This window comes from Agelaius phoeniceus, chromosome 9 (genome assembly GCF_051311805.1).
Source record: "Agelaius phoeniceus isolate bAgePho1 chromosome 9, bAgePho1.hap1, whole genome shotgun sequence".
Lineage (NCBI taxonomy): Eukaryota > Metazoa > Chordata > Aves > Passeriformes > Icteridae > Agelaius > Agelaius phoeniceus.
The window spans coordinates 10,783,560-10,809,639 of NC_135273.1; the positions used below are offsets into that span (position 1 = coordinate 10,783,560).

At 39.1% G+C, this 26,080-nt stretch overlaps 1 protein-coding gene across 3 annotated transcripts in view; it reads left to right on the forward strand.

Annotated features, from left to right (window-relative positions):
- Positions 1-26,080, forward strand: part of SORCS1 (sortilin related VPS10 domain containing receptor 1) — a 259,953-nt gene that overhangs the window by 112,427 nt on the left and 121,446 nt on the right. For all 3 annotated transcript variants that reach the window (XM_054637007.2, XM_054637006.2, XM_077182900.1), the window contains exon 3: positions 3,114-3,213. In XM_054637007.2, coding sequence (XP_054492982.2) covers positions 3,114-3,213 — 100 coding nt within the window. The remainder of the gene's footprint in view (positions 1-3,113; positions 3,214-26,080) is intronic.

A 26,080-nucleotide genomic window follows, 5' to 3' on the forward strand; every position in this document is an offset into this window, starting at 1 on the left:
TGATAGCAATTACAACTAATATGGTGGGACAGGTTTGAAGTTCAGAATTGAATATAAATACTTTAATTTTCTGAATGTTATTCTTCTACTGTCATCTGCCTTTCAGTGACATCCACAATGTACCACTCACATCCCCCTTCTCCCCCCAAACAATTTGAGACACCGTTGCAACACACATGTCTGCTCAAGACACAATAAAGGAAGGTTTACTGTTGACTCATTTACATATAGTTATTCCATTAGCTGTAGCTATTTAGAGGGCATAGTTTATTTTTGTGTTTTCAGCTCTGCAAGTCCTGGGTTTAGTGCTTTACAATGATTTCTCCAGGCATTTGCTTGCTCATGTTATACAGATGGACTAAAACTGATTTCTCTCTGTAGAACTTCAGAGGAGCAGCCTTCCACACAAAATGTGGAGATGTTGATTGCTGCATATCCTTTCCCCTTCAGATAACTGGGATTGAATTTGTTGATCCTACCCTGTCATTAATGCCTGCACCCTGCTGAGGTGCATCTGTTTTTTGCAGCTCTTCCAGGTTAGGCTGGGCCATCCAATGGCTGATGTGTTTTTATGGGTTAGGAGTCTCATGCTGCTTTATACACCCATTTAATAAGATAAAGAAAGCTTGTTATGTGGGCTGCTAATCAGTGCCTGCTTGTATACATATATACATATATATATAATTTATATATATATAAGAAATAAGACAAATGCAGGTTGGTGATATGCCTGGGTTAGATCCCAACAGAGACTTCCCATGTAGGCAGGGACTATTCCCATGTATGGTTCCTTTTGATATAATTCTTTTTTCCCATTGCTCTGCAAATGTTTATATTACCATTTCTTTGTGTTAAAACACTTATGGATGCCTATCTGCTCTTGTATATATAACATTTTCTCCCTCCCCCCCTCCCCTTGCCCCTTTTAAAATTAAGGGTAATTGTAAAGTGGGACAAAAGAAAAAACTGGTAAATGGGAAGGTAGAAGGACTAGCTATTGTCAGTTTAGAACACAATAATGAGAGTAAGATCTAATAGTAGATCCTTTGATTGCTTGTGAATTCGTTCGTCTGGAAAAAAATTATGTTGTTCTAAGCTTTTAAATCTTTCGGTTTCTTTTATGGATGTTGACAGAAGCACACGCTTCCATCTGTATAGAGTGTTACCTGTAAATAAAGCTGTGAATGCAAAACAATTGCCTAGAGACTTGAAGTAAGAAGTGGCTGGCAATTCTGAGATTACTATTTGCAATAGGCTGTTGACATAATTTTGCTGTGTTGTGGCAGGGGTACTGGCTGCCTTTCTTGAACAATTTCAAAGCAAGCTTTATGTCTCAGATTTTCTTTGCTCCTATCCCCTTTTGAAGGATCCCATTTTGAATTCATTGTCACTGGTATAAGAAAAACCAGCATTATTTCATTAATATATTTTTCCTAACTCAGCAGGTCAAATTTACTCCTTACTCTCTTTGCATGTCTTTGTCAGCTGAAACCTCACAAAGGGTAGCTTTTGGGGTTTAGGCAGAGCAGCAGAAATACTCATTTCTGATAGGAGTGGGGGGTGAGGTAACAAAGGGAAGCTGCAGTCCTTGGCCAGGCTGTGTTCAGCACCCTGCTGTGGATCCCCTCACCTGGATTCTGGAGCATCTCTGAAATATTCAGTAAAAGAAACAACCAGCCCAGAATCCTGCTCCTCAATCCTCTGAGGAAATAGCTCAGTTAGTTTATATGTGCTCCTGAGAGAGATGACCTTATAAAGGGAAAGATCAGTCAGCAGCTGAGAATTTGACGTTAATGCTCTAAACACCAAAGGTCATACATGCACACAGGAGGGCGTGTGTTTATTGGAGGGAAGGAGAAATCTATAGACATAAATCATAGGGCAGTTGTTATATGAGCAGGCAGATATCTGCAAAGGCTTCTATAAAGTTCCTAAATAGAAAGACTCAACTTTAATGCAGATTCACGTTTTAGTGCAATTCATCTTTCATGGATAAAACCCTAAGCTGCTGCTTTCTTGTTTTATTCATGTACTGATTACAAAATCTGAAATCCCAGAAGCTATAATATGAATGTAGGTATGGTACTTGATTCAGAAATGTTCCACCCTCCATATTCCACCAAAAAAAAAAAAGAAAAAGTAAGCATTAAAGGTCTTAAATGCCTTTGTGAATTTAGCCAACCTTGCCCTGATAGGAGAGAACTTGCAAATAATGAGTGCCAAGATTTTACTTCAGAATGTCTGGTTTTGGAGTGCTTAGCAAAAGGGAAAATTCATGTTACTGCTTGCATGTGAAGTTCTACATAGGCTCACTCGTACATGTTACAGATGAGATTCAGGAGTTTGTTATGCTTTTGAATGTCTGTTACCCAGATACATGTCCCTTTCTGCAATTTATGGATGCCAACTCTACTGGGCTGGGCTGATTATCTAAATCCCTGAGATAGTGGGACAGAATTCAGGAAAGCATGAGCTGCAAAATGAATAAAAGCTCTGCTGATGATTGATCTTGGTTCCAGTCACATGTTAAGAGTAACTCCTACAGGGATACTGGAGAGTCTTATTTGTTCACTGTCTTTGTTCTTCTCCAAGATATGTAGTCAGTGTTTTTCTGAGCAACCCTAATTTCAGAAATATTTTATTTTCTCTACTGAATGGTGGCTTTTAAAGCAAGAATAAAGCATATGTGTCCATCCTTTCTGCTAGTCAGTGTTAGAGAAGCTACTTTGGAATATGCTGAGATGAACATCTTAAGAAAATCAGTCCAAGCTTGGAGTATATGATGAATTGATAACCTGCTGTCTGCTACTTGGCATTTCTGACAATCATTATCTTCTGTATGCAGAATGTAGTATTTATTATTGGGCATGTTTAAGATGCTTTGGGAAGATGCTGGTTGAATTTTTCCTAATCTAATTTAAATGCAAATGATAAACATGCACATGATGCTGTGTGTATATAATTAAGTATCATTATATACTACATGAATCATTGAAAAAGCTCTGGAGAGCCATTCTGCTATTTAAAGCATGACTTATATTGAAAAGCTGCCAAGTGACTTGTGGTTTTGTGATTAAGTGTTTGTACTTACAAGAATCTCTCTTGAATTGTAGGTCAACAGATTATGGGACAACATATGAGAAACTGAATGATAAAGTTGGTCTGAAGACTATTTTGAGCTACTTGTATGTTTGCCCAACAAACAAACGTAAGGTAGGTGACAATGTGTTGGCTCATTTTACCTTTATGATGCCATTTCTGCCCTGGAGGTCCCTCCTAATTTCCTCAATATCTGTTACTGTTTAAGTAGCAGGAATCTCTCTGTAGCTCTTCCCTTGGAAAAAATGTGTTACTTTATCAAAATATAACCCAAATTGTACCACCTATACCACTTACCAGTAATACTTGAGGGAAGGATGGCTGGCTATTAAATGGAGGTATCATGCATGTGATTGTTTGCTTACTTTCTGGATGGTGTTGATTTTGTTCTCTGGAAGAGAGAGAGAGACTTGTTAAAATGGCAGAAATGCATCTAACAGTGACCAGATTGTATGTAACATTATTTGTCTTCTAAGTGCTCCCAAAGGTGAACTGAACAGGATTTGACAAATTCCTGCAGAGAAAATGCCTTCGAAGCCCAGAAGGTTTTAATCATTCAGACACCCTAGTGACTAACACTTTACTATGAATTTATAATGCTGACATATTCATGAAAGGAATCTGGATGCCTTCTTTGAGATGTTTTTGACAAAATTTTTCATTTTCTACTCCTTGTTTCTTAGTCCTTGAGTCACTACAGGCAAAGCTGAATTGCACTGGCAGAAAATGTTAGTAGACTCACCTAGGTGTAGAGTCTGGGTGTATTTGGGCAGCTGAGGTCACTATAATGCTGTTCTCACTACACTGAAACAATTATGTGTTCTTTAAGACAGACTGTGAAAGGAAGAGGGAGCTGTCCTAACCAGAAAGGACAATGCTGAGCAGTTTAAATTGCAATTAATGGTTCCAAATTAGTGGAGAGATGTCATCTCGTTGACACTGACCCTCAAGAAGATATGAAGCTCCTCTCTAGGAGCTGAAGAATGAAATGATCAGATCACTTAAATGTCCTTCAGCCAACGTGCAGGCTGGCATTGAAAAACCTTCATCACCTCTGGCTGCATCCTGCACCCTCCCACTCCCTGCCCTTCTCTGCCACCCTTGTTTGTGTGGCCATCTGGTGAGCTGGATCCAGGACTGACCTGCCTGAAAACTGTTCCCTTTCCAGCTCAAAAACTAAGTAGATGGAAGAGAAAAGCTTCCAGGCAGAAGTGTGGAACTATCTTTTCTGGCAGATGTCTGCTGTAAAGTTGGCCTGTAGTCAATATGATCCAGTGCCAGAGGAAAGCTGCAACACCTGGGATGAGAGGACCTAGGTAATGGTCTGGTGGAAAGATTGAATTTTTCAACGTTTATTTTAGCAGGAGCAGAGTTAGGCTTGCAGAGAGAATTTCTGAAGGCCCTCCTTATGCTGTTTCTGTAGAACATCAGGCCATTCTGCCAATAAACATTTAATTTTAGACACCCAAATAGTCCCCTGAGGCTAAGAGGGCATGGCATGTGTCCACACTAAGAATACTTCTACAGGGAAAGCAAAAATACTGAAGCTAAAGGTCTTTATTACACCTGCTGTGGAATGAAAAGCTGAAGGAAACATTTTAAAAAATTGCCACCAAGGAAGAATCTGTGGCTTCTAAGACCTGATCCCCTCTCCTCCCCTGAAACTCTGATAACACTTTCAGAAACTCTGATCACTTTGAAAGTTGCATCTTGTTTCACTGATGTGGGCTGGGTGGATAGCTGCAGAAATACTTTTAAAATTTAGGACTCAACTACTCTGAAGTCCATGAATTTTATAGAACTTGTACCCTCAATGTGGAGGGTTTATGCACTGCTGCAGTTAGTGTTGGGAAAATGCTAACAGTGTGTTTTCCCTAAATATTAGTTGTATGTGCTGATTTCTACCACTACAGCTGCAGCCTTCAATGTCCTTTGTTCCACAAGGCCTTCCTTGGCAGAGAGAAAAGGCTTCTTCAGTAGTGGAAAAGAAAATTTTTCATCTTGAAGTTATTAGATGAGAGACCTTGCTACAGCAGTGATCCGTAAGGGGGGTCAGCATGTACCTCACTTACTGAAGTTGCCTTGTTTTGGGAAAAAAAAATAATTCTTTTAGCACACATTTAACTTTTAGGAGTAGTTCCATTGAAACAGAAGGTAAATTTTGAACTTAGCTGACTCAGGACTGATTGCTTGTGATGAAAGAAAGCAAGTGTACCATTTATGTAAGTCTTGTCTCTTTGCAAAGCAGAGCACTTAGAACAGTGAACGGTAGAATGCATGTAATTGGATTTATTAAAATAATTGATAGATTTGTTCATGAATTTCTGATTATTTTCACATTCTGGAAATGAACAAACAACATCATGTTGAATAAATTGTTTGTTGTAATTTATTTGCTCTTCTCCATCTAGAAAAAAAATGGGTCTATAAATACCCAGTATTTGCAGAGCTTCCCACAGCCCATGCATGCCAATTTATTTCTAAAAGCTTTTGACTTCCAATTCATGTCTCTTTATTGAACAAAATTAAATCCTTTAACCAGACATCACAGGCAATGTCATATTCCAAAAGGATGCTTGGGAAAAAAAATTAGAACAAAGTCAATCATTATTTACAATTTAAACTGACGACCTATTGCTGTTGCTTGGCATTTTTCTGAATTGCAATATTTTCCAAAGGAAATGACAGAAAGTGGTTACTAACATAGTGATGTATAAGTCCTGGCAAAGAGAAGTGGAAACATTTTTTAGTTTTCTTTTCTTTTACTGAATTACTGTGCTACCTGGTCATATGACAGATGACACAGATCAGGGGGTAAAAAATGTACCACATGGATCTTGCCAAAGACACAGAGCCTGTTTGAGTATTTGTCAACAAGTCTCCAGAAGAGACATGTGCAATGTGCAGTAAATCCCTAGGCTTAGGTATGTCAACATTGGTTTATTTGTTAGGTTCATAGAGCCTTCTGTGATGAGAAAGAAAATTATTTGAATGCTTCTACATGAAGAAATAGTGTTTGGGAATAATGTTGATGGGTTACAAATTAAAATAAAATATAAATCCAAGTAGATAGCTTGAAATTCTGTTTTCACAGAAGTGTGTTGTTCATTTTCCTAGAAAGTCACATGCACTAAGCTTTGCAGTCTTTCTTTATAAAAGCCTTTCAGATAGGTTGTTTTTACTCATTGCATGGAAAATCATAGACATACGCACATAAAAAGTGAATGGGTCTTGGTGGGAACCCCAGAATTTACCTGGAGGTTTTCTCTGACTCAGGCAGTGCTGCTGGCTGATTTAGATGCTGTATCCTTGTAGGAAGCACAGTGCTCTCTGCAAAGAGCCAGTTTGTGCAGCCCATTTGTTCTTTCCACTTTCAAGCCCCCTGTATCCGTGAATCTTCAGTTAATTAACAAATGCTGGGTGATAGTATCTGCCAGTGACTCTTATGCTATTAATAGGAGACTTAGTGCATCAGATATTTCCTGTGGGTTTGCATTTTTGATTTTTGTTGTAGTGTTTGTTTGTTTGTTTGTTTCATTTTATTCTCTCCCTTTCCACAGGCCTGCCTTGATATATTTTTTTTTTTTTTGCTTTATTCCTCCAACTGTTCAGATTTTAATTGCCGTGTGGAATAGTGTTACCTTTTTTTTTTCTCTTTAAAGATGAATGGACTACAGATGCCTTCTTCTTCCTTGATATTCACTGCTTGTGTTTATCACCTTTATCACAGTGTGTTAAGCATTGTCCTGGTGAGTGTGTAGCACCAAGATAGCAGATATTTATTGTAAATAGAATTGCTTAGGTTTCAATGCTGGCTAGGTTCCCACTACTTCAAATTTATTTATATTAATGAGTTTTAAATGAAAGAAAATTAAAGGAATGGCAGCCTAGCCTTCTGTTCTTTCTAGCATTGGCTGGTAGTTCACACGGAATAATTGGCAGAAGTTTCTATTTGTCAAGACAGTGGAAAATTTACCCTTATTAGCTGAAATGGGAATGATTGATTGCCACTTTCTATCCTATTGCGGTATTGGGCCAGTTGATTTGCTTTAGGGAAGTTCTGTTTGTGAAATGTAAACTGCCCCTTTGTATAAAGGTTAGGACCTGGAGCTGTGTGCTTTACACTTGCCTGTGTACCCACTCTTCTAAGGGTTGTGGAAAATGTCCACAGAGGTGAACAGTTCCACCTGGCATTGTGGAACCTCTCAGGCATCTGCTTATCTTCAGTTGCTAAAATCAGTTTGGGAACACTTCTAAAAATTCTATTTCTGACCTGCCTCGCTATGGAAACTTTCAGAACTCTGATGTGAGGGCAGGTGTTGATTTTTTCAGTCAAGGAAATACAGTTATTTCCGGCAGTGTCCTCCTTGTAGCCTCTGTAAATCTTGGTGTGAAGGCTTTCAGTTTGTGTTGGAGAGGTTAGAGCTCAGCAGAGCTCTGAGCACACCTCACTGTGGACTAAGTCAATCCTGTGGTGGTCAAGGGATGGCTTCCTTAGCAAATTAGGCACAGTGGGAAGCCAGCCTCCGTCAGTCATGCACATTGTGTGATTGCAGTCCACTCTTGCTGAGATAAAAGCAATTATTTTCTTGTTCTTCTCTTTTTATTTGGAAGGAAAGGTCCTTGTTAGCTGCAGGCTGTGAGTCAGGCTTTCAAAGAGACAGTCATAAGAGACCAAAAAGGCATATGGTTGAATGGTTGGAATTGTTTGGGGGTTTTTGGTTGGTGTTTTTTTGCTTTTGGGTTTTTTGGGTTGTATTTTTGGGGGGGGAGGGGGTTGTCTTTTTCTCTTTTTTTTTTTTTTTTTAATGTTGCAGTGAACAGAAGATTTCAAGGAGATGTTCTCTGAGAATGTTTTTATCCCTTTTAAAGGGAGGAGCCTTGTCCTGTACCGTTTTGGAGATCAAAATATAAATTTGTTCAAATGGAAACTTCTGTTTGGATTAAATGGTCTATAACAGAGGATGGTGAATGAAATGTCTCCTATGCTATGACCACAATTAATGATTCTTTATAGCCTCATAATTTGCTTCAGAGAATTTTTTCTCTAAATACAGTGGCCTAAATCTGTTTCATTCAGCAGTTTGAGCTAAAGATTCCACCCCATCTGAAAAGGGTTGAAAACCTACAAGGGATTATCTTGGGCTGCAGGGTGGTTCAATGGATAGCACAGTACACATGCAAACAGTTCCCTACCCATGGGAAGAGGGATGTGTCACACCGAGAATTAAGAAGTCTTTAATTTTCTGCAGTTCAGCAATAATGATGGATTAAGTCAACTGCTTTACAAGCCTCTGGTGGTGGTAACTGGAAAATCTGATAATCTTGAGATGTCCTTGGGTTAATGTAATTACAGTTTTCACTTTTGCTTGTAATACCTTTAGATTCAAGAGTAATGTTAGCTGTGAACCAGATAAACAAGTATAGACTGTCTTTTCTGCCTCCCATCTCACACACAAACAAGGATAACTTTTTACTAGTTTAGAAAGGTGGATTGTTGCTCACATCTGTTGGATGTGATCTGGCAGTTGGGTAGTTTCTCTGGAGACAGTGAAGATGTGTCACTGTAAAGCTGGTGCTGTCTTTAATACCGAGTTTGTGGGAAAACAAATAATTAACAATAATTTGGTCCATGTTAACAAACTGAAGGCAGAGCCTCATCTTTCAAAGTGAATATTTTTACTTTTGAAGTGTCTGGCAGCATCTGCTACTAAACTTTCTGATTCATGGCTGCAGTACATGACAGCTCTCACAACAGCCATTACACACAAAGCCCTTGCCATTACTCTACATCCATCTCTCTTCTTGGATATGAAGTGAAATCAAAGCCCATTTATTCCACTTCTGCTCTTGTAAGCCTATCAAATATAGTGGCAGTTTTGACATTTCCTCACTCAGAGTAGCACCACAGTCTGCCTTTGTATCTCACAGAAGTCTCCAAGGGCACACTGGGTGTTGAAACCAATGATAGGGAGGTACAAGGCACGGAATCCAACTTTAGAGTTTCAGAAGTGTTCTTTCCCTTCTGAGTCTGTTCCCTGTTTTCTGAAAACTGGACAATTAAAATTTATGCAAGATAATCTCTTGTTGAATGTCCTTCAATTCTTTTATCCCTTTTTAATTCCTCTGTGACATACCAAGTACTCTGGAACAGATGATATCCCTTTTGGCAAGGAAGGATACATGCCAGCAGCTTAGAGAGCACTGGAGCAATGTTAGTTGCAGGCCATAAACAGGCAGCTAGGATTGATGGCAGAGCAAGAACAGACCTGTCATAGCTTCAAACTTGTAGCTCCATCCATTTCCATAAGTAAGACAGGTTGTTCAAACCAGGAAGAAGGCCAGTTGCCATAATATTGATTTTTTTTTTCCTATGAAAAACTGGTCCCAAGCAGTTGAAAATCAGTTTGTTCAGTGTCCCATAAAGTTGGGCTAAAAATACGTACAGCGGGGTTTTTTCAGTTGCCTTCTGGGTTTTGAGGTATTAAAGATACATAACTACATCTCTTTTATCTCCTTTCCCTGTTGTGCCATGGTAGGAACATACTTTTTGGTCATGAAATTCGGAAGTTGTCTTCATACTATATATCTTTTGAAGTTCACCTTCAAGGGAAAAAGAACATGGTACTGTGACATAACCCAATAATGGCTGTTTTGTGGCACTTTGGAAATGAAAATGTAAAAAAACCCAAAATGTTGTTTGAATATTGACCACTCAACCCTCCCTTGCTAGGCCTGCAGCAAAATTCTATCTATTCATTAGCAGATTGTGTAATCTGTAGGGCATGTTTGCCAGCAGATTGCAACTGCTCACTCCTTCTGCAGTCTAGATATGTTGCTATGCAGAAATGAATGATGAAATTAAAGGATACTCGAGGGTTTTGCCTTCTATCTAGCTGTGCTCGGAGTACAGGGAGAAGCAAGTGAAGAAAATAAAGAAGAAAAATATTCTTGATTATTAAACTTCTGATTGATAAGAGCTAGTAAATGCAGAGAGAGGGGAGTGATGGCAAAGATTAATGGATGCAATTAGAAAGCCATCTACTGCTAAGAAAATTTGGAATTTGACTTGTATGCAAATAGCATGAGAACTAGAGACCAACAAGTGATGACTCATATTTCAAATTGAGAATAAGAGGTCCTTGAGGAGACAGCCAAGCTTTGTGGAGAAAATGGGAATAATTAAGTGTCTGGTCTGAAAAAGATATTGCAAAAACCATAAATGGCCTTTTCCTTTTGGTGCTACTAAGTGAAAGGCTTTGGCACTACTAAGTGAAAGGCTTAGGTTTCTTGTTGGAAGGACAAAGAGAGGTTTTCCAGAGCCAGAATAATAATGATAATAATAAAAAAAGAGTCAAATTGAACACCAAACAGAGAATTCAAGGATCAGAAGTGACTGAAAATAAGGCACTGTAATCTGTATCTTTTCTATTGTGTTTTTTTGATTCCCATCTCTCCACCTCTTTCTCAATAGCAGTCAAAAAGGGAATTAAAACATCTAGGAAAGGCATATAACTTGGGGAGCAAGGAAAATACAATGCTTATCACACAGCTGTGAGAGTAATGGCATAGGCAGGCTGTGGGTGGGAATAAACAGAATTAATTCTATTTCTGTCTGCCACAACGTGGCTTTCAGATGGGCTCGGGTCTCCCACAAATTTGCACAAACTCAGTTTTTCTGTGGAGCAATCTCTTCCACTACATTCAGAAGGACTGAAATGTAGCCAGTGTTTCTGTAAAGGTAAATATTTTAGGGATAAGTGAGAGCAAAGGAGAGAAAGCTATTGAGGAAGCAGAGCAATGACAATGGCAATTGTTGGAGGCAGTGCTGAGGGTGGTGTTGAGGTTGACATTAACCAAAACACATTCACAAAGAACTATCAGAGGAGTTCTTGCTATGTATTCTATCTAAATCAATGGATCAAACCCTAGACCACTGTTTCATAAACATTTTTTCATGGATAGGGGAGTGAAATCATACCATGGTGAATGCTTCAGGTCACACTTGTACCTTCACAGTGTTTCTGTGCACATTTGCTGAGAAGAACATGTGAGGATTTGAGAGAAATACTTGGTAGTAAATTTTGAGTGTGGCCAACTGTTACCATGAATCTGTCAGCCAACACACTTTTGTTGCTTTTTCTTAAACTGACACTGCAGTTAAAAAGCTGGTGCAATATTTTCAAAAGATAATGTTTTACAGAAACATTTAAATTAACACAGTATTTGACGAGCAAAAATCAAATTTGCAGTTTTGTATTGCATATAGAACGTTATGAATAATGGATTTTGTTATTTAGAGAAAGAAAAAAGATCATATTAATTGAAAGCACTTATTCCTAGTCAAAACAGTATTTTTTTTTCTGCTGAGGTCATCTAAGACTTTTCTGTCTTGAAGAGATTGATGTTAGAATAACAATGTTTTGGGTGCAAAAAGCTAAAGCCATTTTGTTTTGAAATGTTTCCTTTTAAAAATCTTTAGAGATTTACCAAGATGAATTCTACTGAAAACAGTAGAACATAATAATAATAATACTTAAATTACATTTTTAATCACTTTGCTGATTCTATTGTTGTTAAAAGTCTGCTCTGAACAGCTTCAATTCAAAACACTGAATTCTCCACTGCACATAAGCATTTGGGTATCTCTGCCTCTGTGTAAATATAAAATCTCTTCAGTCTCCAGTCCCATGTACCTAATTCCTTCATTAGAGGTAATAAGGAGAATTAGAAGGGAACTGGGATCTGGTCCTTGCATTACAAATTCTTTGTGTGCAGGCATTTCTCAGGGCTTTGTCTCTCTTGTGGAGTGATGAGATACTTATGTGTTTGCTCAGCATCTTCTTCCACACAGACCAAAGACAGACAGGAAGCTGTGGAATAAGTTCTCCATGCAACTGCACAGTTACCAACAAAACCTTAATCTATGATGCCCAATCACAATGCAGAATTAGAAGATCTATCTTCATCAGATATGGCTGAAAAAAAAAAAATCACCTTTCCCTGGTTTAGGGCTCCATTGCACAGAGTTTGAATATTATTTTTCTGTGGGTTTTGGTTGTTTTTTTTCAGACAGAAAATGTTTTAGAGGATTTAGCCTTGTGTTGCTGATCTCTCTTTGTTTCCTCATAGCCAATTTCTGTGAACACTACTCTCGAGCATGTTGTGTGCTCTGGATGTAGCTTTCTGGTGAAGACAATCCATTAGAAGTAATTCCTTGATAATAAGCATGGCAATGGCCTCACAGCTGTTCCTGGACATTATGCAGCCCTGAAAACACAAAATCATATTACTGTGACTCACCCTTCTGCATCAAGACCAAGATTCTTCTGTCCTATTTATAAGTTAAGAATTTATAGGAAGAGATTTTTTTTTTCTCTGTGTTTGAACAGAATCTGTTCCTTTGGGTTCTGGTGTACAACTTGTCTTCCATTTATTACTAATGGTAAACAATCAGTGTAATAGCTTAGCAAATCTGAATGACAGCAGTTTGTGCTTAGCTTTTGGCATGAAGAGAGAAACACAAACACATCCATATGTCCTCCCGAATGCCATGTTGCTCAGCTCCCAGAAAGTAAAGAACAATTGCAGATGAACCCAGGTAGTATCAACTGGGGAAGAAAGTGTGGCAGTTTCTCTGTTTCTCTGCTTCTACTTGAGTCCTTTGCTCATTTATGGTTTTGGGTTTTTTTGTTAATAGGTAGTTCAGGAGAATTGTTGTCAGTCCTATTTTATGAATGAGATAAAATCTATGTTTTTCTAAGGTCAAAAAATAATCAGCTGCTGAGAGAAACTGAACACAGGATTTTGGTTGAAATCCTAGCCACAAAATCATCTTTTCTCCTAATTCTTGTGATCTTGGAAGATCACAATCTTCCAGATCTCCTTTTATACCATTTCTTTCTGAGAGGGAATCACAAACTGCACAATTCACCTGTGCAAGTTTGTGCCCTTCATTTGTATTGCTTAAAAATATAAACAAACCCTTTCACAAGAAAAAAAAAAAAAGGTGCAGAAAGGAAGACATCAATAATTTGACCCTGTTTGGCAGAGTGGCACTAGGTTATAGAGGAATAGAGGAAGCTTAAGTCAGCATTCAATGGTTCAGTGTAGCAGTGGACAAATCATTGCTGCTCCAAACTGCTGGCATGGCAATATTCGTTTTTAAACTTAAATAAATTTCTGTAATGAAAATATGTCTTGACATTTCAAGCCTTGGAGCTGAGAGCTGTCTCCCAGGTCACATTCCTTGTTCAAGTGTTTCACTGTTGTCTTTCTGTGCTACGTCCACCAGCAAAACTTTTCCATGTGCTCCAGGATGCCAAACCTTTTCTGATGCTGCTGTTTCAAGTGTGTTGCTGCCATTTGCAAGCTCTCACAGGAGCATTCAGTCAATTACCACCAAAGGCTCCAATTGTTGCAGAGAGACTGACTTTCCCCCCTTGGGCACCAATTAAAATCTATTACTCTTCCCATCGTACTTGCTGTAATTGGAGCTCTGGCTCTTTGCCTGGTTGAACTTGTTGGGTTTTCCTCTCCTTTTCATTATTACTGAAACTTTTCTAAAGATGGCAGGAGTGAAAATTCCAAACCACATCTGCATATACCTTGGGGACAACAACATTTTAATGAGACTTTTAGTTTAATCTCTCTCTCACTTGTCATCAGGAATATAAGAAAAATCCAAGTGAAGAATAGATATGTTTTGTATGGTCATATGGCTTATTTCCTTCCTCTTTTTGTTCTCTTCCTTCAGCTAATGTGCCCCAATTATTTTACAGAAAAGGTTTTTCAGCAACTGTAGGAGAAACATGCTGTGGGCCTTGCTAGTAAAAATGCTGTGCTCTGAAAGTTGAGGGGAGCAAGGGCTGTGTAGCTGACAACTCTCTTCAGCCTCAGATCCTGTCCTTTCTTGTATGCCAATACACTGGATAGGTATTCCTTTCTTCCTAGAGTATGCCTGCAGCTCATCTCTAAATAAACAGTAGAATAATATTGATAAAAGCATTTTTCTCTCCTGGTGGTTGATAATGATCCAGCAGTCTATCTTAACGGGCAAGCAGCAAGTGCTGTGCTTGTCACAGCATTCCTGTGACGTCGGAGCCACTGAAATCATGCTGTGTACAGCTGCTCTTATGTAAGTGTGGCTGCCACCTCAGTGTCTTTCAAGAGTGAATTTAAGCCTACCCTGAAGGTGAGATTTGCAAACATGCCAAGCCTGTGCTAAAAGGAAATTCAGGGAGGGAAAAAACCCCAAACCCTTGCTTCTTGGTGCTTTGGGATTCCCTTGCTTTCAGTGAGGATAATCTAAGCTAAAAGTATGTGATTGATTCTCACCAAATGGTTGATGTGGATCAGAAATGTCAGCCATGAAGTGGCTCTTTGAGGGTGTTTCTGGTGTTTGCAGCCAGGCAGGACCTGCAGGCAGTCTGAGTTTAGTTGGTTTTTCCACCATTTGGACAACAGATGTACCGTATCAAGTTTGCATGTTTAGCAATGCAGCCTTGTGGGGCTAAGTCAGGAGAAATTGAAGTTTTAATTCTTTCTTAAGCTAGGTCCCTGAAGGCACTGTAGACACAGCCAAATCTGTAACTACTTTTATTTTGTTTGGGCACCTCCATGACAAAACCACCCCTGGGTTGATGAGGAGGATCCCAGAGTGACTAAACCTAGGCTGGCACAGCCCAGGGTATCCTTCAGCTGATTCAGCCACCACCAAAAGGGGCACAGACTTCAATGCAGGTCACAGCAGCCTGACAGGAACTTGGAGTGCTCCTTGTGTGACTGCAACCTGTGCCACTGTGTCTCCGCAGATGTCAGTACTCAAGTTAACTGAGTTATTTTCATATCTGTGGGAGTGGAGAGGTGACTTTAACAAATGTAAAAAAAAATAATAATCTATAACTTTTTCTTTTTTTACCTGCTTTCTCATTTAACACATAACTTTGAAAAAGCTGCATTGAAGCTTTGCACTTGGAGGTGGTAGCTTCTGACTTCAGCAAAACAGAAATGTATTTCACTGAGAAAATCTCACTGAGTTTTTTGGGGTGAGGTGCTGTATAAGTGCAAACAGTTTTTATTAATAGTCAATTCATGTGCATAATAAAAAGTATGTTCCCACTATAAAGAAGGTTAATATTGTTCAATATATCTACATTACAGCCATACTTAAGCTGTGTGTATATGTTCTGTTTGGAATTACATGAATAGGTGCTACATTATACTATACACATCTTTGTATTACTGCTGTGTGAGAGATATATGGTCTCTACCTCTTGAGATAGAAAAAACATGTCTTTCAGTAAAAAGATATTTCCTATGCTTGCTGCACCAATATTTAATGAAACTGTAAATAAGTGAAGCAGATTCATCAAAAGAAAACAGCATTATTTTTGTTGGGGAGGGAGGGAGAGAGTTTAAAAATAAAAACTCTCTCTCTCTCTCTCAGTTTGTCTGCTTTCAAAATCCGAGCATTGGAAATGCTGTTCTCTCCTTAAAATGCAAAACCTCAGAAGAAATAAATGCCTCATTCTTCTGAAAAATCCATCCCTAAATGTCATAAAATATTACTCGGTAATCTGTCAAATCATTCACACTGCAGGCTGCTGTGGTCCATCTTGAGTTTAATCCAAAGTGAAGCTAGTCCATGTTTCTCCCCCTGGGTCAGACTTTGATGGCAGGTGGGTTCTTTGCTGGGGCTCTCCAGGGGCAGCGTGGCTGTGACCACGGGCAGAGTTAATGGTGGTGGAAGGAGTGATCCTCACAGAGGGTCAGGCAGGTACCCAGCTCTCAGCCAGCACCTTCAGTGGATATTCTTCACATGAAAGTCTCCTTCTTAATGTGTTTCAATACAGAAAAAAATATTCCACCTCACTGATTTGTGGAGAGTAGGAAAAATAAGTTTTTCCCTTCTTTGAGTATGTGGAAGGGCTCTGCAAACAAGCACACACAAATGCAAAAACACCTGGTAGCCTGTCTCAGCTGGCATAAACTAACATTTCTAAGAAGCAGTGAAATAAACAAAAATATCTCCATTTCCTTTCTCTATTGTACCTGAAATATCTCTTCTTCTGGGTCAGAATGTATTTGGACCTCTCTAACAGCAGGTATGGAAGCTGCAGAAAGTATTTGTGTAGGAAGGAAGAAGGAAACCATCTCTTTCCTAAGCTGCAGGGGAAATTTAGGCAGAGAGAATGTAATTAGCCAACCTAAAAAATGCCTGAGAGAACAGAAATTGGCAGCATTGTTCCTGCACAGAGTTTTGAGAACTTTAATAAATTCAAGTGATCAGCAAAGTAATTTTAAGTGTAGTCTGGAGGTCTGCAGTAAAAAAACACAACAAGCAGACCCAATAACTACAGCAAAATTAGAGGTATTTTTTCCAAGAGGATACTTAACTTAGTTATGTTAATATTTGTCATAAATGTGTAATCCACAGCAAGGATATTTGGAAAGGGTAGTATATTTTATGGTCATTAAAAGGCAAATTCGCTTACACTTCAGTGTTCAGTTAGTAAAAGCATTTATTGACTCTTAAAAGCTGCATTTAGACAGGACTTTACATTTGAGAGAGAAACTACTTTCATGTGGCCACCAATGTTCTAATTCAAGGACATAAAGGAAGTGGAGGCTTCATCTCTGCTACCCCAGCACCCTGAGGTGACATTGCTTCTTGCAGTGTTGAGAATATGCCCATTTAAAACCTGTTGCATATCTCTGAAATGAGCCTGTTCTGTGTAGTAGTATAAGTTAAAATAGCTGCAATAAATGATAGTAAAGCAGAAACCCAGAAGTTTTCTATGCAATGAAATCTAATTATTAGACTGTAGCCATGTTAAGCTGAATAATAATCAGAATAATTAATATGTTTTGCTCTGATTTTAGTTGTGATTATAGCTGGAGTAATTTGAAAAATAAATGTTTAATTTTTATGTTAAACAAGATTTTTTTACCCTTCTTAAATCAGAGTTACTAATGTAGTGCATTATCGTAGTCTTTGGTGAAAATAAGAACAAGGTCCATTATAAATTAAAAATATGGATGCACAGAGAAGATTACTAAGTGAATTAGAAGGAAAACTTGGGAAAAAAGAATCCAAGCCTGTCTTGGGAATGGTTTACAAGCTTTTAAATGCAAATTTATCAAAGCTTTTTGTAAGTCATGGATCTCATTTTTAATCGGTATTCCACGGTTTGAAAATCAGCCACACAGGCTCTCACTTGGTTAACATTCATTTTACTAGTCTCAGATCTTGATCCAAAATCCACTGACGTCAATAAAAAGACTCATTTTGAATGCAAAATTAAATTATTCTTCTTAGCATGTCAGAAAAGGTTCCTCTTGCAGTCTCCTGCCATTGCAGCACAGAAAACCAGAGTAAAATATTTGGCAAGAAGGTAAAAGTTTCTTTCTGAGCTTGTGGATTGAGCCTGAGCTTACAGAAAGCATACTGGACTTCAGATCCTAATGCATCATTTCAGTAAGTGTTAGGACCTGTATACCTTTGAGGTGTTACAGAGGTTACCCTGATAAATATAATTTTTTGTATTTCATACAGATTTTTACTCAAGCTCCATATATAACCCCACATAATTAACATTTATTGGTTTCATATGCTACTCAGATGTCATTAGGTGTATGATGTCTTGTGTATGTTCTACTGTATTCAAGACAATTAAAAGAAATAGATACAAAATCTTGTAGTTTTGTACACAGCTATGTACACACATTGGCAAACTAATACTTCAAGACCAGACAACTGATGGGAAGACAAAAAAGGTCTAAAACCATTAAATAATTTGTCTAGATCTCTACAACCGCTGGTAAAATAGGAATCCGAGTCCCAGTGTAAATCCTAGCATTTTGTCCTGTGAATTTGACAATGCTTTTTCCTCAGAAGGTTCCAAACTTAGTTAAAATACTGCTGAGAACATGTGCACTTGCTAAATCAGTGGAAAGTCAGCAGAATATACAAGATTTATGGGGCCAAACAAAACAGAGAATCACTTGTGATAAGGTTGAATCACATGTGACTCTGATTCCTGGTGCTTGATTTTTCAATCATTAAAAATGATAAATTATCCTTTATCAAACTCAGCTGGAGGGAGTATTTGTGAATTGTGTCTTTGAACAGTTATTGGCATGACTTGCAACAGTGGTACCATGAGTTTTTAGCATAAATAATTTAGCCAGTGCATTCTAGAGATGTAAGTGCAGTGTGATACTGATGGAATACACACACATGTGTGTAATCATACATATTACAGATAGAGATAGAGCAAAGAGGGAAGGGTGGACTTGTAGAGACCAACTGTCCCAACTGTTCATCCCACACACATTGCACAACAGGGGACAGGGAAGCTGGGAGATGCTTTATCAGCTGGGAGTTTGGAGATGGCTCCCCAGCATTGCAAGATAGACCTGACAGGCTCTATAACAGCACAGATCTGTTTTTAGAGAAGTCTCTTCTTGCTTATTTCCTCCTAGTCAGGGTTTGGGCTGCCCACTGGACCATGAAGCAGTGTAACATCATTTTTGGCTGCGTGCTGCAGGATTTCTTGCAGTTGAATTTTGTGTCACAGTTTGGGTATCATAGGTCTACTGGGTGATATTCTGACCTGCAGATGAAGAGATCCAGCTGTTTGATCCTGCCCAATACTGCTTTACTTTATCATTGACTTCAGCTGGGCATTTTCTGAAGTCCCTGATGGCAGGATCTGTGAAGTTTTATATGTGTCTAGCTTCCCTGGCTTCTCAAGAGTTAAACAGAAGATGTGTTCCTTCTCTATTAAGTGAACCAAAGTCTGCTGGCCTAAATTTCTGACAAGTGGGGAGACACAGATGGTGGATGCTCTGATGGTCTCCTCATTTCTTTTCCCTTGTCAGGGTTTGGGAACTGTAACTTTTCTCATCAGAGCTCTGTTGCTAAGTATAGCTACACACTACAGCTACAGCAGTTACTCAGGTACTGCTGTAATGAATAGATCCATTTATAGATCCTGTATTCTTTACTATAAATTTAGTAGGGGTTTGCCTGAACTCACCCACACTTAGGTATGCACTGGATCCTGCTCCCTTCGAGCTTTCCCTTCATTGCTGTGGAGTGAAACACATCCCTGATGGTCTGAACCAGCAAAACTCAGTGTCTGCCTTGCTCACTTCCAATAACTCACTGCATGAGCCTGTCTGTGGGGACATTGAGTCCTTTTCTGTGAATCAGGATTTATTTGCTTTTGAAATGTTAATGCTAGAGACGAGGAGCAGGAGATGTCTTCCTGAGCTGCCTTAAAGATGCTATTTTAGTGTGTTGCTGTGGATTAAGAGGACTACTGAAGGGCAGCATGGCAGCTCCTCTTTGATCCAGATGACTGGCTCTGTAGGTGGTGGCCATTAGGAAGGAGGAGCAGCTCCATCCATCCTATGGCTCCAGCTGTAGGGAGCTATAAAGCTGGTTTGTATCAGGCCAGGTTTTCTGTGCAAGTTGTGTCAAAGCCCAGTGACTTTTTTTTTTTTTTGCACTTCTGTTTCTAACATGCCACCTTTCCCAGCTGGCTGCAGGGCTAATGCTCCTGTCCAGGCCTTCAGCACCTCCTGTCTCAGCTGTTAAAATGCCCTGACCTCACAAATGTGGCCATCTCTGATTCACACAGAATGCAGCTGCAGAAATCAGACACCTTGATCTACCCACAGGACACAACTCTTTGGAATGCTCTGCAGCTTTTACACTAAAAGTAAAGCTGCAGATCCTCACTTCCCAGACTTTGCTGCCTTTTTCATACCTCCCTGCTTGTTAGGAGGTCAGTTGCTGCCTGTGGCTCTGGTACCCACTTCTGCTTTCAGCCTTTTCAATTAAGTGTCTGTCTGTGTTTCTCAGTGTGCCCATCGTGCATAGGAGGAGATGGTTTCTAAGGAGCATCCACTGCTCCACTGCCACATGCCAATACTTAAATAATTCAAGGTTTTTTCCTCTTTTTTTCTTTCCCTGTCATTCATGACAGAAAAAACCTTGGGCATAGTTGGGTTTCAGCTTACTTTTGGCTGTCTTTAGTTTATGCCTTTGCAGATACTGTACGTTGTAGTTCTCTGCAGCAACTGCTTTATCAATATTTGTATGAATGGGAGCACCAGACTCCTGGACTATGATTGGACTTCTGTGATGCTGAGTTAACACAAGTAATAATTAAGTAGTTGGAAAGAGGTGTGAAAAATAATGAACCAGAGGAGGAGCAAGCAGTCATCTGCCTCGTGGAATAGAAAGAAAGGAGAGAAAAAACAAAAGAGGAGGAATCAGAGATAAAAGAAAAGAAAGGATGGAGTCAAGGTGGGGAGGACTTGAGAGGATTAAGAGGAGGGACTTAACAGAATCATAGGTAGGGTGTTCAATAATCAAGTTGATTATTTTCTTTGTTTGATGGGTGCACAATGCATTAAAACATTTGCATGGGATTCCCAGGCCCTCCAGCTTAGATTTACAGTTCTGAATCATCCTTTGTTTGAGGGGGATTAAACTCTCTGAAGAATTCAGGGCCAAATCTACAAGGAGGTTAGTACCCATTCTTTTCCTCTTTTCTCTATGCTTGGAGGTGCACACCTAATTAGGACTTAAATATTTAGCCTTCTGTATAATTAGGACTTTGTTATTTTTTATTTTATTTATGAAAAGTTGATATTTCATTTTCCTGAAATAGAAGAGACAGAGGAATGTTTCCTCCTGTTAACTTAGGGTCAAAAATTTGTTTGATTTCCTCCTATGTGTTACTTCTGTGGAGACTTAAATATTTGATCATCAATTTTTATTAAATTTCCAAAATTTGCAAAACAAAGCAATGTTTTGTGACACATCTTTAAACATGTTATTTTTGAAGTAGATAAAACATTTAGGCTTTCCTCATGTTTTTCTTTTCTTTTTCCCTGAAGATATTTCAGATTAAACTGGTTTTTATGAGATTTCAAAGATATGTGACTTTACAGTTGTTCTCTGAAACACACAAAATAATTGCAACAAAAATATGTATTTCTGCTTGTTAGAAACTGGAGCTGTTTATCAGCCAGCATAGTCATAAAATGTGGGCTTTTCCTTGGTTGTTCTGAACAAACTGTGCCCTGCATGTGACTTTTTAAGAATCTGTCACTTCACTTGTTTTCTTCCTGTTCTTGATTTAGATATGTGGCATTATCCCTGTTCTCTTGAGCAATTTTTACAGTAAGAAAACAGGGAATTTACTATAAAACTAGTAAGTCAGGAGGTCAGTATGAATAAAATCTCTCTTACCACTGTAGTATTTAAATTTTTTTGTTTGTTTTCCAGCTGTCCTTGCTTGTATACCTGTTATTATCTGTAGGAGCAGTCAGGGCCTTGCTGTAGTTGAAGGCCCATATCTGGTTCATCGTGTCAAGTGACACAGGAATTTTCTTGTCTCAGGAGGTTTGTGCACTCTCAGCTTCTCATCCCCTATATATCCATGTTGGGTTCATCCACATCCAGCTGGTTTTTGTGTGAAAAGATAAGAAAAGCAAACACAAACAAAACTTGCAACTCCCTCAAATGTTCTTAAAAGGAACTCCAGGGAAAACCCAATGAAACATTATCTGCTAAGCCAAAGCAGCTCTAAATTCTGTCCGAGAGCTGATTATTGCTGGGTCTTTCAAATCCTGTCTGTGTAATCCTTCCTCTGCTCTGGATTCTCTGCTAATCCTGCACCTGCTCTTCCTAATTCCAGCCTATTTAGGGATATAGGCAATAAATTCTGTTTACTGGTTCATTAATATGTCTGGACATGGGCTTCCAAACCTGGACAGGGTGTGTAGGATTTCTCTGAGGATACAGATGAAATCTGCTGAAGTTGTATTGGAGGAAAAACAAATTAAAATCAACTTCTAAAATGCAGCTTCATCATTCAAAGGTCTGTATAGTGCTGGCCTTGCTCATTTTTAGGCAGTGTTGGAGGAATTTGTCAGAGGAATTTTATTTCATGTCTTTGAATATTACTTATAACGATTAACTGTTTCTTCAGTGGCTGAGTCCTCAGGGCAATGCCTTGGTGCTGCAAATAGTGCCTGCTTTTGGAGGGTTTCTTTTCCTTAACACTGAAAATCTTGTATTTTTCCCCTTAAAAAAAAAAAAGAAAAGAAAAAATGAAAGAGTGCACATGCCCTGAAGCCATTTATACTGATTGTAAATTTACTCAGGTGAATCAAGTAAGACCATCTGACATATTAAAATGTTGACCAATTTGTAAAACAAACCTTTCCTTCTTAAAATGCTGTGTTTGCACAAAAATATCTATATGCGGATTTGCACACACACATAGTTCTAAATATGGGAATATCTATTATGTGAGACTTTTCCTAGTGTAACCAAGATCAAAACTTGGTGATGATTCTTAAAAATACCATGAAAATGTGACTAGATTTTGTGAGGTATTGCTTTTTATGTAACTAGTTATCCTTGAGAATGAACCACTAAAATGAGGTAGAGTATAAAATTTTACCATTTCAGGATAGCAGAATTTGAGGATCTCGTATCTCATGATTTGTAGGGGATGGGGTGGAAACTGAAGCTGGATGAGAAATAGGAAGCAAGAGGCCTGAATATAATATTAAGAGTATGAAACAGAATATCTGACAGTTTCTCACTTCTGCAGTCTTGACTCTTGCATAGCATCGTTGGTCTCTTTGTTGCCATCTCTTGTTGTAGAAATAATTTAAGATCTCTGGGACAAGTACTTCCCATTTTATTTGTAACTGCAGTGCCTCTGAGGCTGTATAAATAGTGCTCTGATTGGAAAGTAAGAGAATTCCATGCTTTCAAAGATACAAAATGTACTTGTGGGCTGGATGCCCTTTGAGGTATCAAGTCCCATATCTGCCACTAGCCCTTTGATCAGCTCTTCTTTTTTGGCACTGTTCAAGAGCTTAATTTCTGGGGCTTTCTGATATTAAAGACTCTCATCTTTGGTATCAAAAAAAGAGTTTGAGTGGAAAAAAAAAAAGGTTAGATTGTAAAGCCCCTAATTCTGATCTGCAGAAGGGCTAATTCTTCTGGGTCTGAAAAAGAATTTGGGGAGATTAGGCAGTATTGATGCAACCTGGCATGATGATTTGCTTCCAAATAAAACCTTTCTCTGACACAAATCCAGCCAGCCATTACCCTTCCAAGTAAGGGACAAAACAGTCTTACAAAGAGGGTTCACCTTGTCTTGTGTAGGCCTGTTATTAAGAGTGCAAAGCCATGAGCTTATCATTCTTGACCTGTTCTTGTCATCAGCATCATGGACTTGTCAGGAGGAGAGTCCAGCAGTCAAACAAGAAACAAGTCAAACTTGTTCCACTGCAGCAGTCTGTGTCAGGATTGAGTCTCCCTTCACGCCCTACTCAGTGGTTGTGTTCCCCAGTTGATTTAAGGCTGTGTTCCCTGCAATGGTCAGGTCACTGAACCAGTTGGCAGATGGAGTTGAATGAGTGCCAATGATAACCCAAGAAGAAGGGCAAGAAAATCTGCAGCTAGAAGGGAAGGAGACAGGAGGATCTCAACCCCTGTGACCTGGGATCCTAATTTCTGCTGTGGAACTTGATTTTCTGAAGCAGTATCTTTAAAAACCTGTTTTTCTCTGCTGGCCCAGAGGGTCCAGAGCTATGTGTATGACATGTCTGATGAGAGGCAATGTTCTCTTCTCTCATCATCTCCCATCTGAGAAACAGGTGATGAAGCTATAATAAACTCAGAACTCAAGATTCTTTATTCTTCCATACCTGTTTTGTCCTGTTAGTTGATGTCAGTGCTGTGAGGGGAAGCAGTGTGTCAATATGGACAGGATACACTGAGCTGTAGTTCCTTAATTAGCCTTCTGCCAGCTCCATGAAAGACCCTGGAGGGAAGAACATGTCTAGTGACCATGTTCACATAGTCCAGTGCTGTTTTTCAGTGCCTCTTAGAAAATTCACAACTAATTGTGAAAACCGGCACCGTTCTCATGCTTGGATTTTGATCTGGCTCTTCTCAAAGTATGGAAGTATATACTACTCAGAGTACAAGAAGGTTGTTTGCAGAGTATAAGAAGGTTGAAATCAGTGAATTTTCTGGAGCTCTGCCATTTTACTTGCTATCTAAATTGTTCTAGTGACTTTATTATGCAGGAGAACATGGACAAGGCAGATCTGAGCATAATAAAAAGGAGAAAGCTGTGCCAAATCAGCACCTGAATCAATGAATTTAGTCATCTGACATCTGTTTTGCTTGTCAGGTAAAGAAAATTTATGCAATTAGCTGAGATACATGCCTGCAAAAAAATGCAAATGTTTTAGTAGGATTGCAAAGCTGGAAAGCTATAAGCTTTGTGTTTTTCTGTGCAAGTGCTCTGCAGCTAGGGGGGGAATGTACATGCTCACAACTGCTGAACAAATGTTTATAACTTAAATATTTGTTTGAGAGAGGGTATGTAATCACATAGCAAACTTCCTAGAGAGCTGGTTAGCACACAAATTGGACTTTTTTTATAAAGATTTTTAAAATTCATTTTAATGGGTGAGAAAAGCTGGCTGATGTTTCAGAACTGAGTGCTGATATAAAAACTCTCTCATTCACGGCCCATGGGAATGTGAACATTCACTGGAGTTTAAATCTCTGGTGAATTTTCTGCTATAGCTATCTAGCAGCCTAATATTCCTGTCAGAACAGATTTGCAAATGACCCATAAACCAAAGAAGAAACTAAAGCTGAAAGGATGCTCTGGGCAATATAATTTTCTTTACTGACTTTTTGTCTCAGTCTGAGTCATTGATAATTTCTGAATGCAACTTCTATTCAAGGTTAATAAAGAAATTGGGATATGTGGAGAAGAAAATGTTGGCTTATTAAAAAAAGCAGGTAATTATTATCACATAGTAATGAGATTTCATTGGTTTCCATGATATTTGGTCTAGGATGTGGAGGGAATCTCACTAAAGAGGGATGTCCAGTGTACCAAGAATAGGACATACTCTGTGTTGCATCCTGGCTATGCAGAGTAAGCAGCCAGCTCTAGAGGGACAAATGTCATTATTCATAAAAATTTACATGCATTGGTCAGTGGTCTTAGCTGAAAATTATAGAATCATCTTGGCTGGAAAAGACTTTAAGGTCCTTGAGTTCAACTGTTGACTAGTCCAAGTCAACAGAAGCCTTGTCCCTAAGGGCCACATCTGTGTTGTTTAGATATCTCCAGGGATGGTGGTTCAGCACTTCCTCAGCCTCCTGTTCCAATGCTTGACAACCCTGCTGGTGGTGAAATTTTTCTGAATATTAGTCCTCTCTCCTGGGGAGGTGAGGCAGTCAAAAGGAGATTCATGTGCTGTGTGGAGTAGGAACTTGTCCCAGTTGCCCCTGTACCTTAACTGTCCCTCTGCACTCCCTTCAGGTTCCCCCAGTTTGGGAAACCTCCCTGTGCCTGATGGTGCCAGCACTGGAGCTGCTCGCTTCGGTGTCCAGGGGTTTCACTGGCTAAAAACTGCATGCATGGCTGAAATCCAGTTTGTCTGCATCCATACTGCAGGCACTGGAACTGAGGCAAGGGGATACCCATTTACTGCTTTGTGTTCTGTGAGTTAACAAAAAACTTCAGGCTTCCACTAGCTTGACTCCTCAGGAGAGGCTTCTCTTGACTCCAGGGAGCTTTGGAACAAACATCAGAGAAGGTGCAGCATTGTTTGGCAGTTTTTCATAAAGCAGTTGAGAAAGACTTTGTGCCAGTCAGTTTAGGAAGATATTTCTCAGTGACAGTGTATGAAAAGTTGCAGTAAACATCCCTCTTATTCAGGAACTTTGGAAGTTAACGAAAAAAGTATACAAAATATATTAAATATTCTTTAAAAACAGAGCAGCGCAGCTGGTGACCTGGAAGGAACCCTTCCACCTCCAACTTCCAGTAATGTAATCTCTGCCTCAGATATTTTCTCAGACTGAGTCACTCAGCTGGATGGATTCTAACTTTATTTCTAAAAGGAG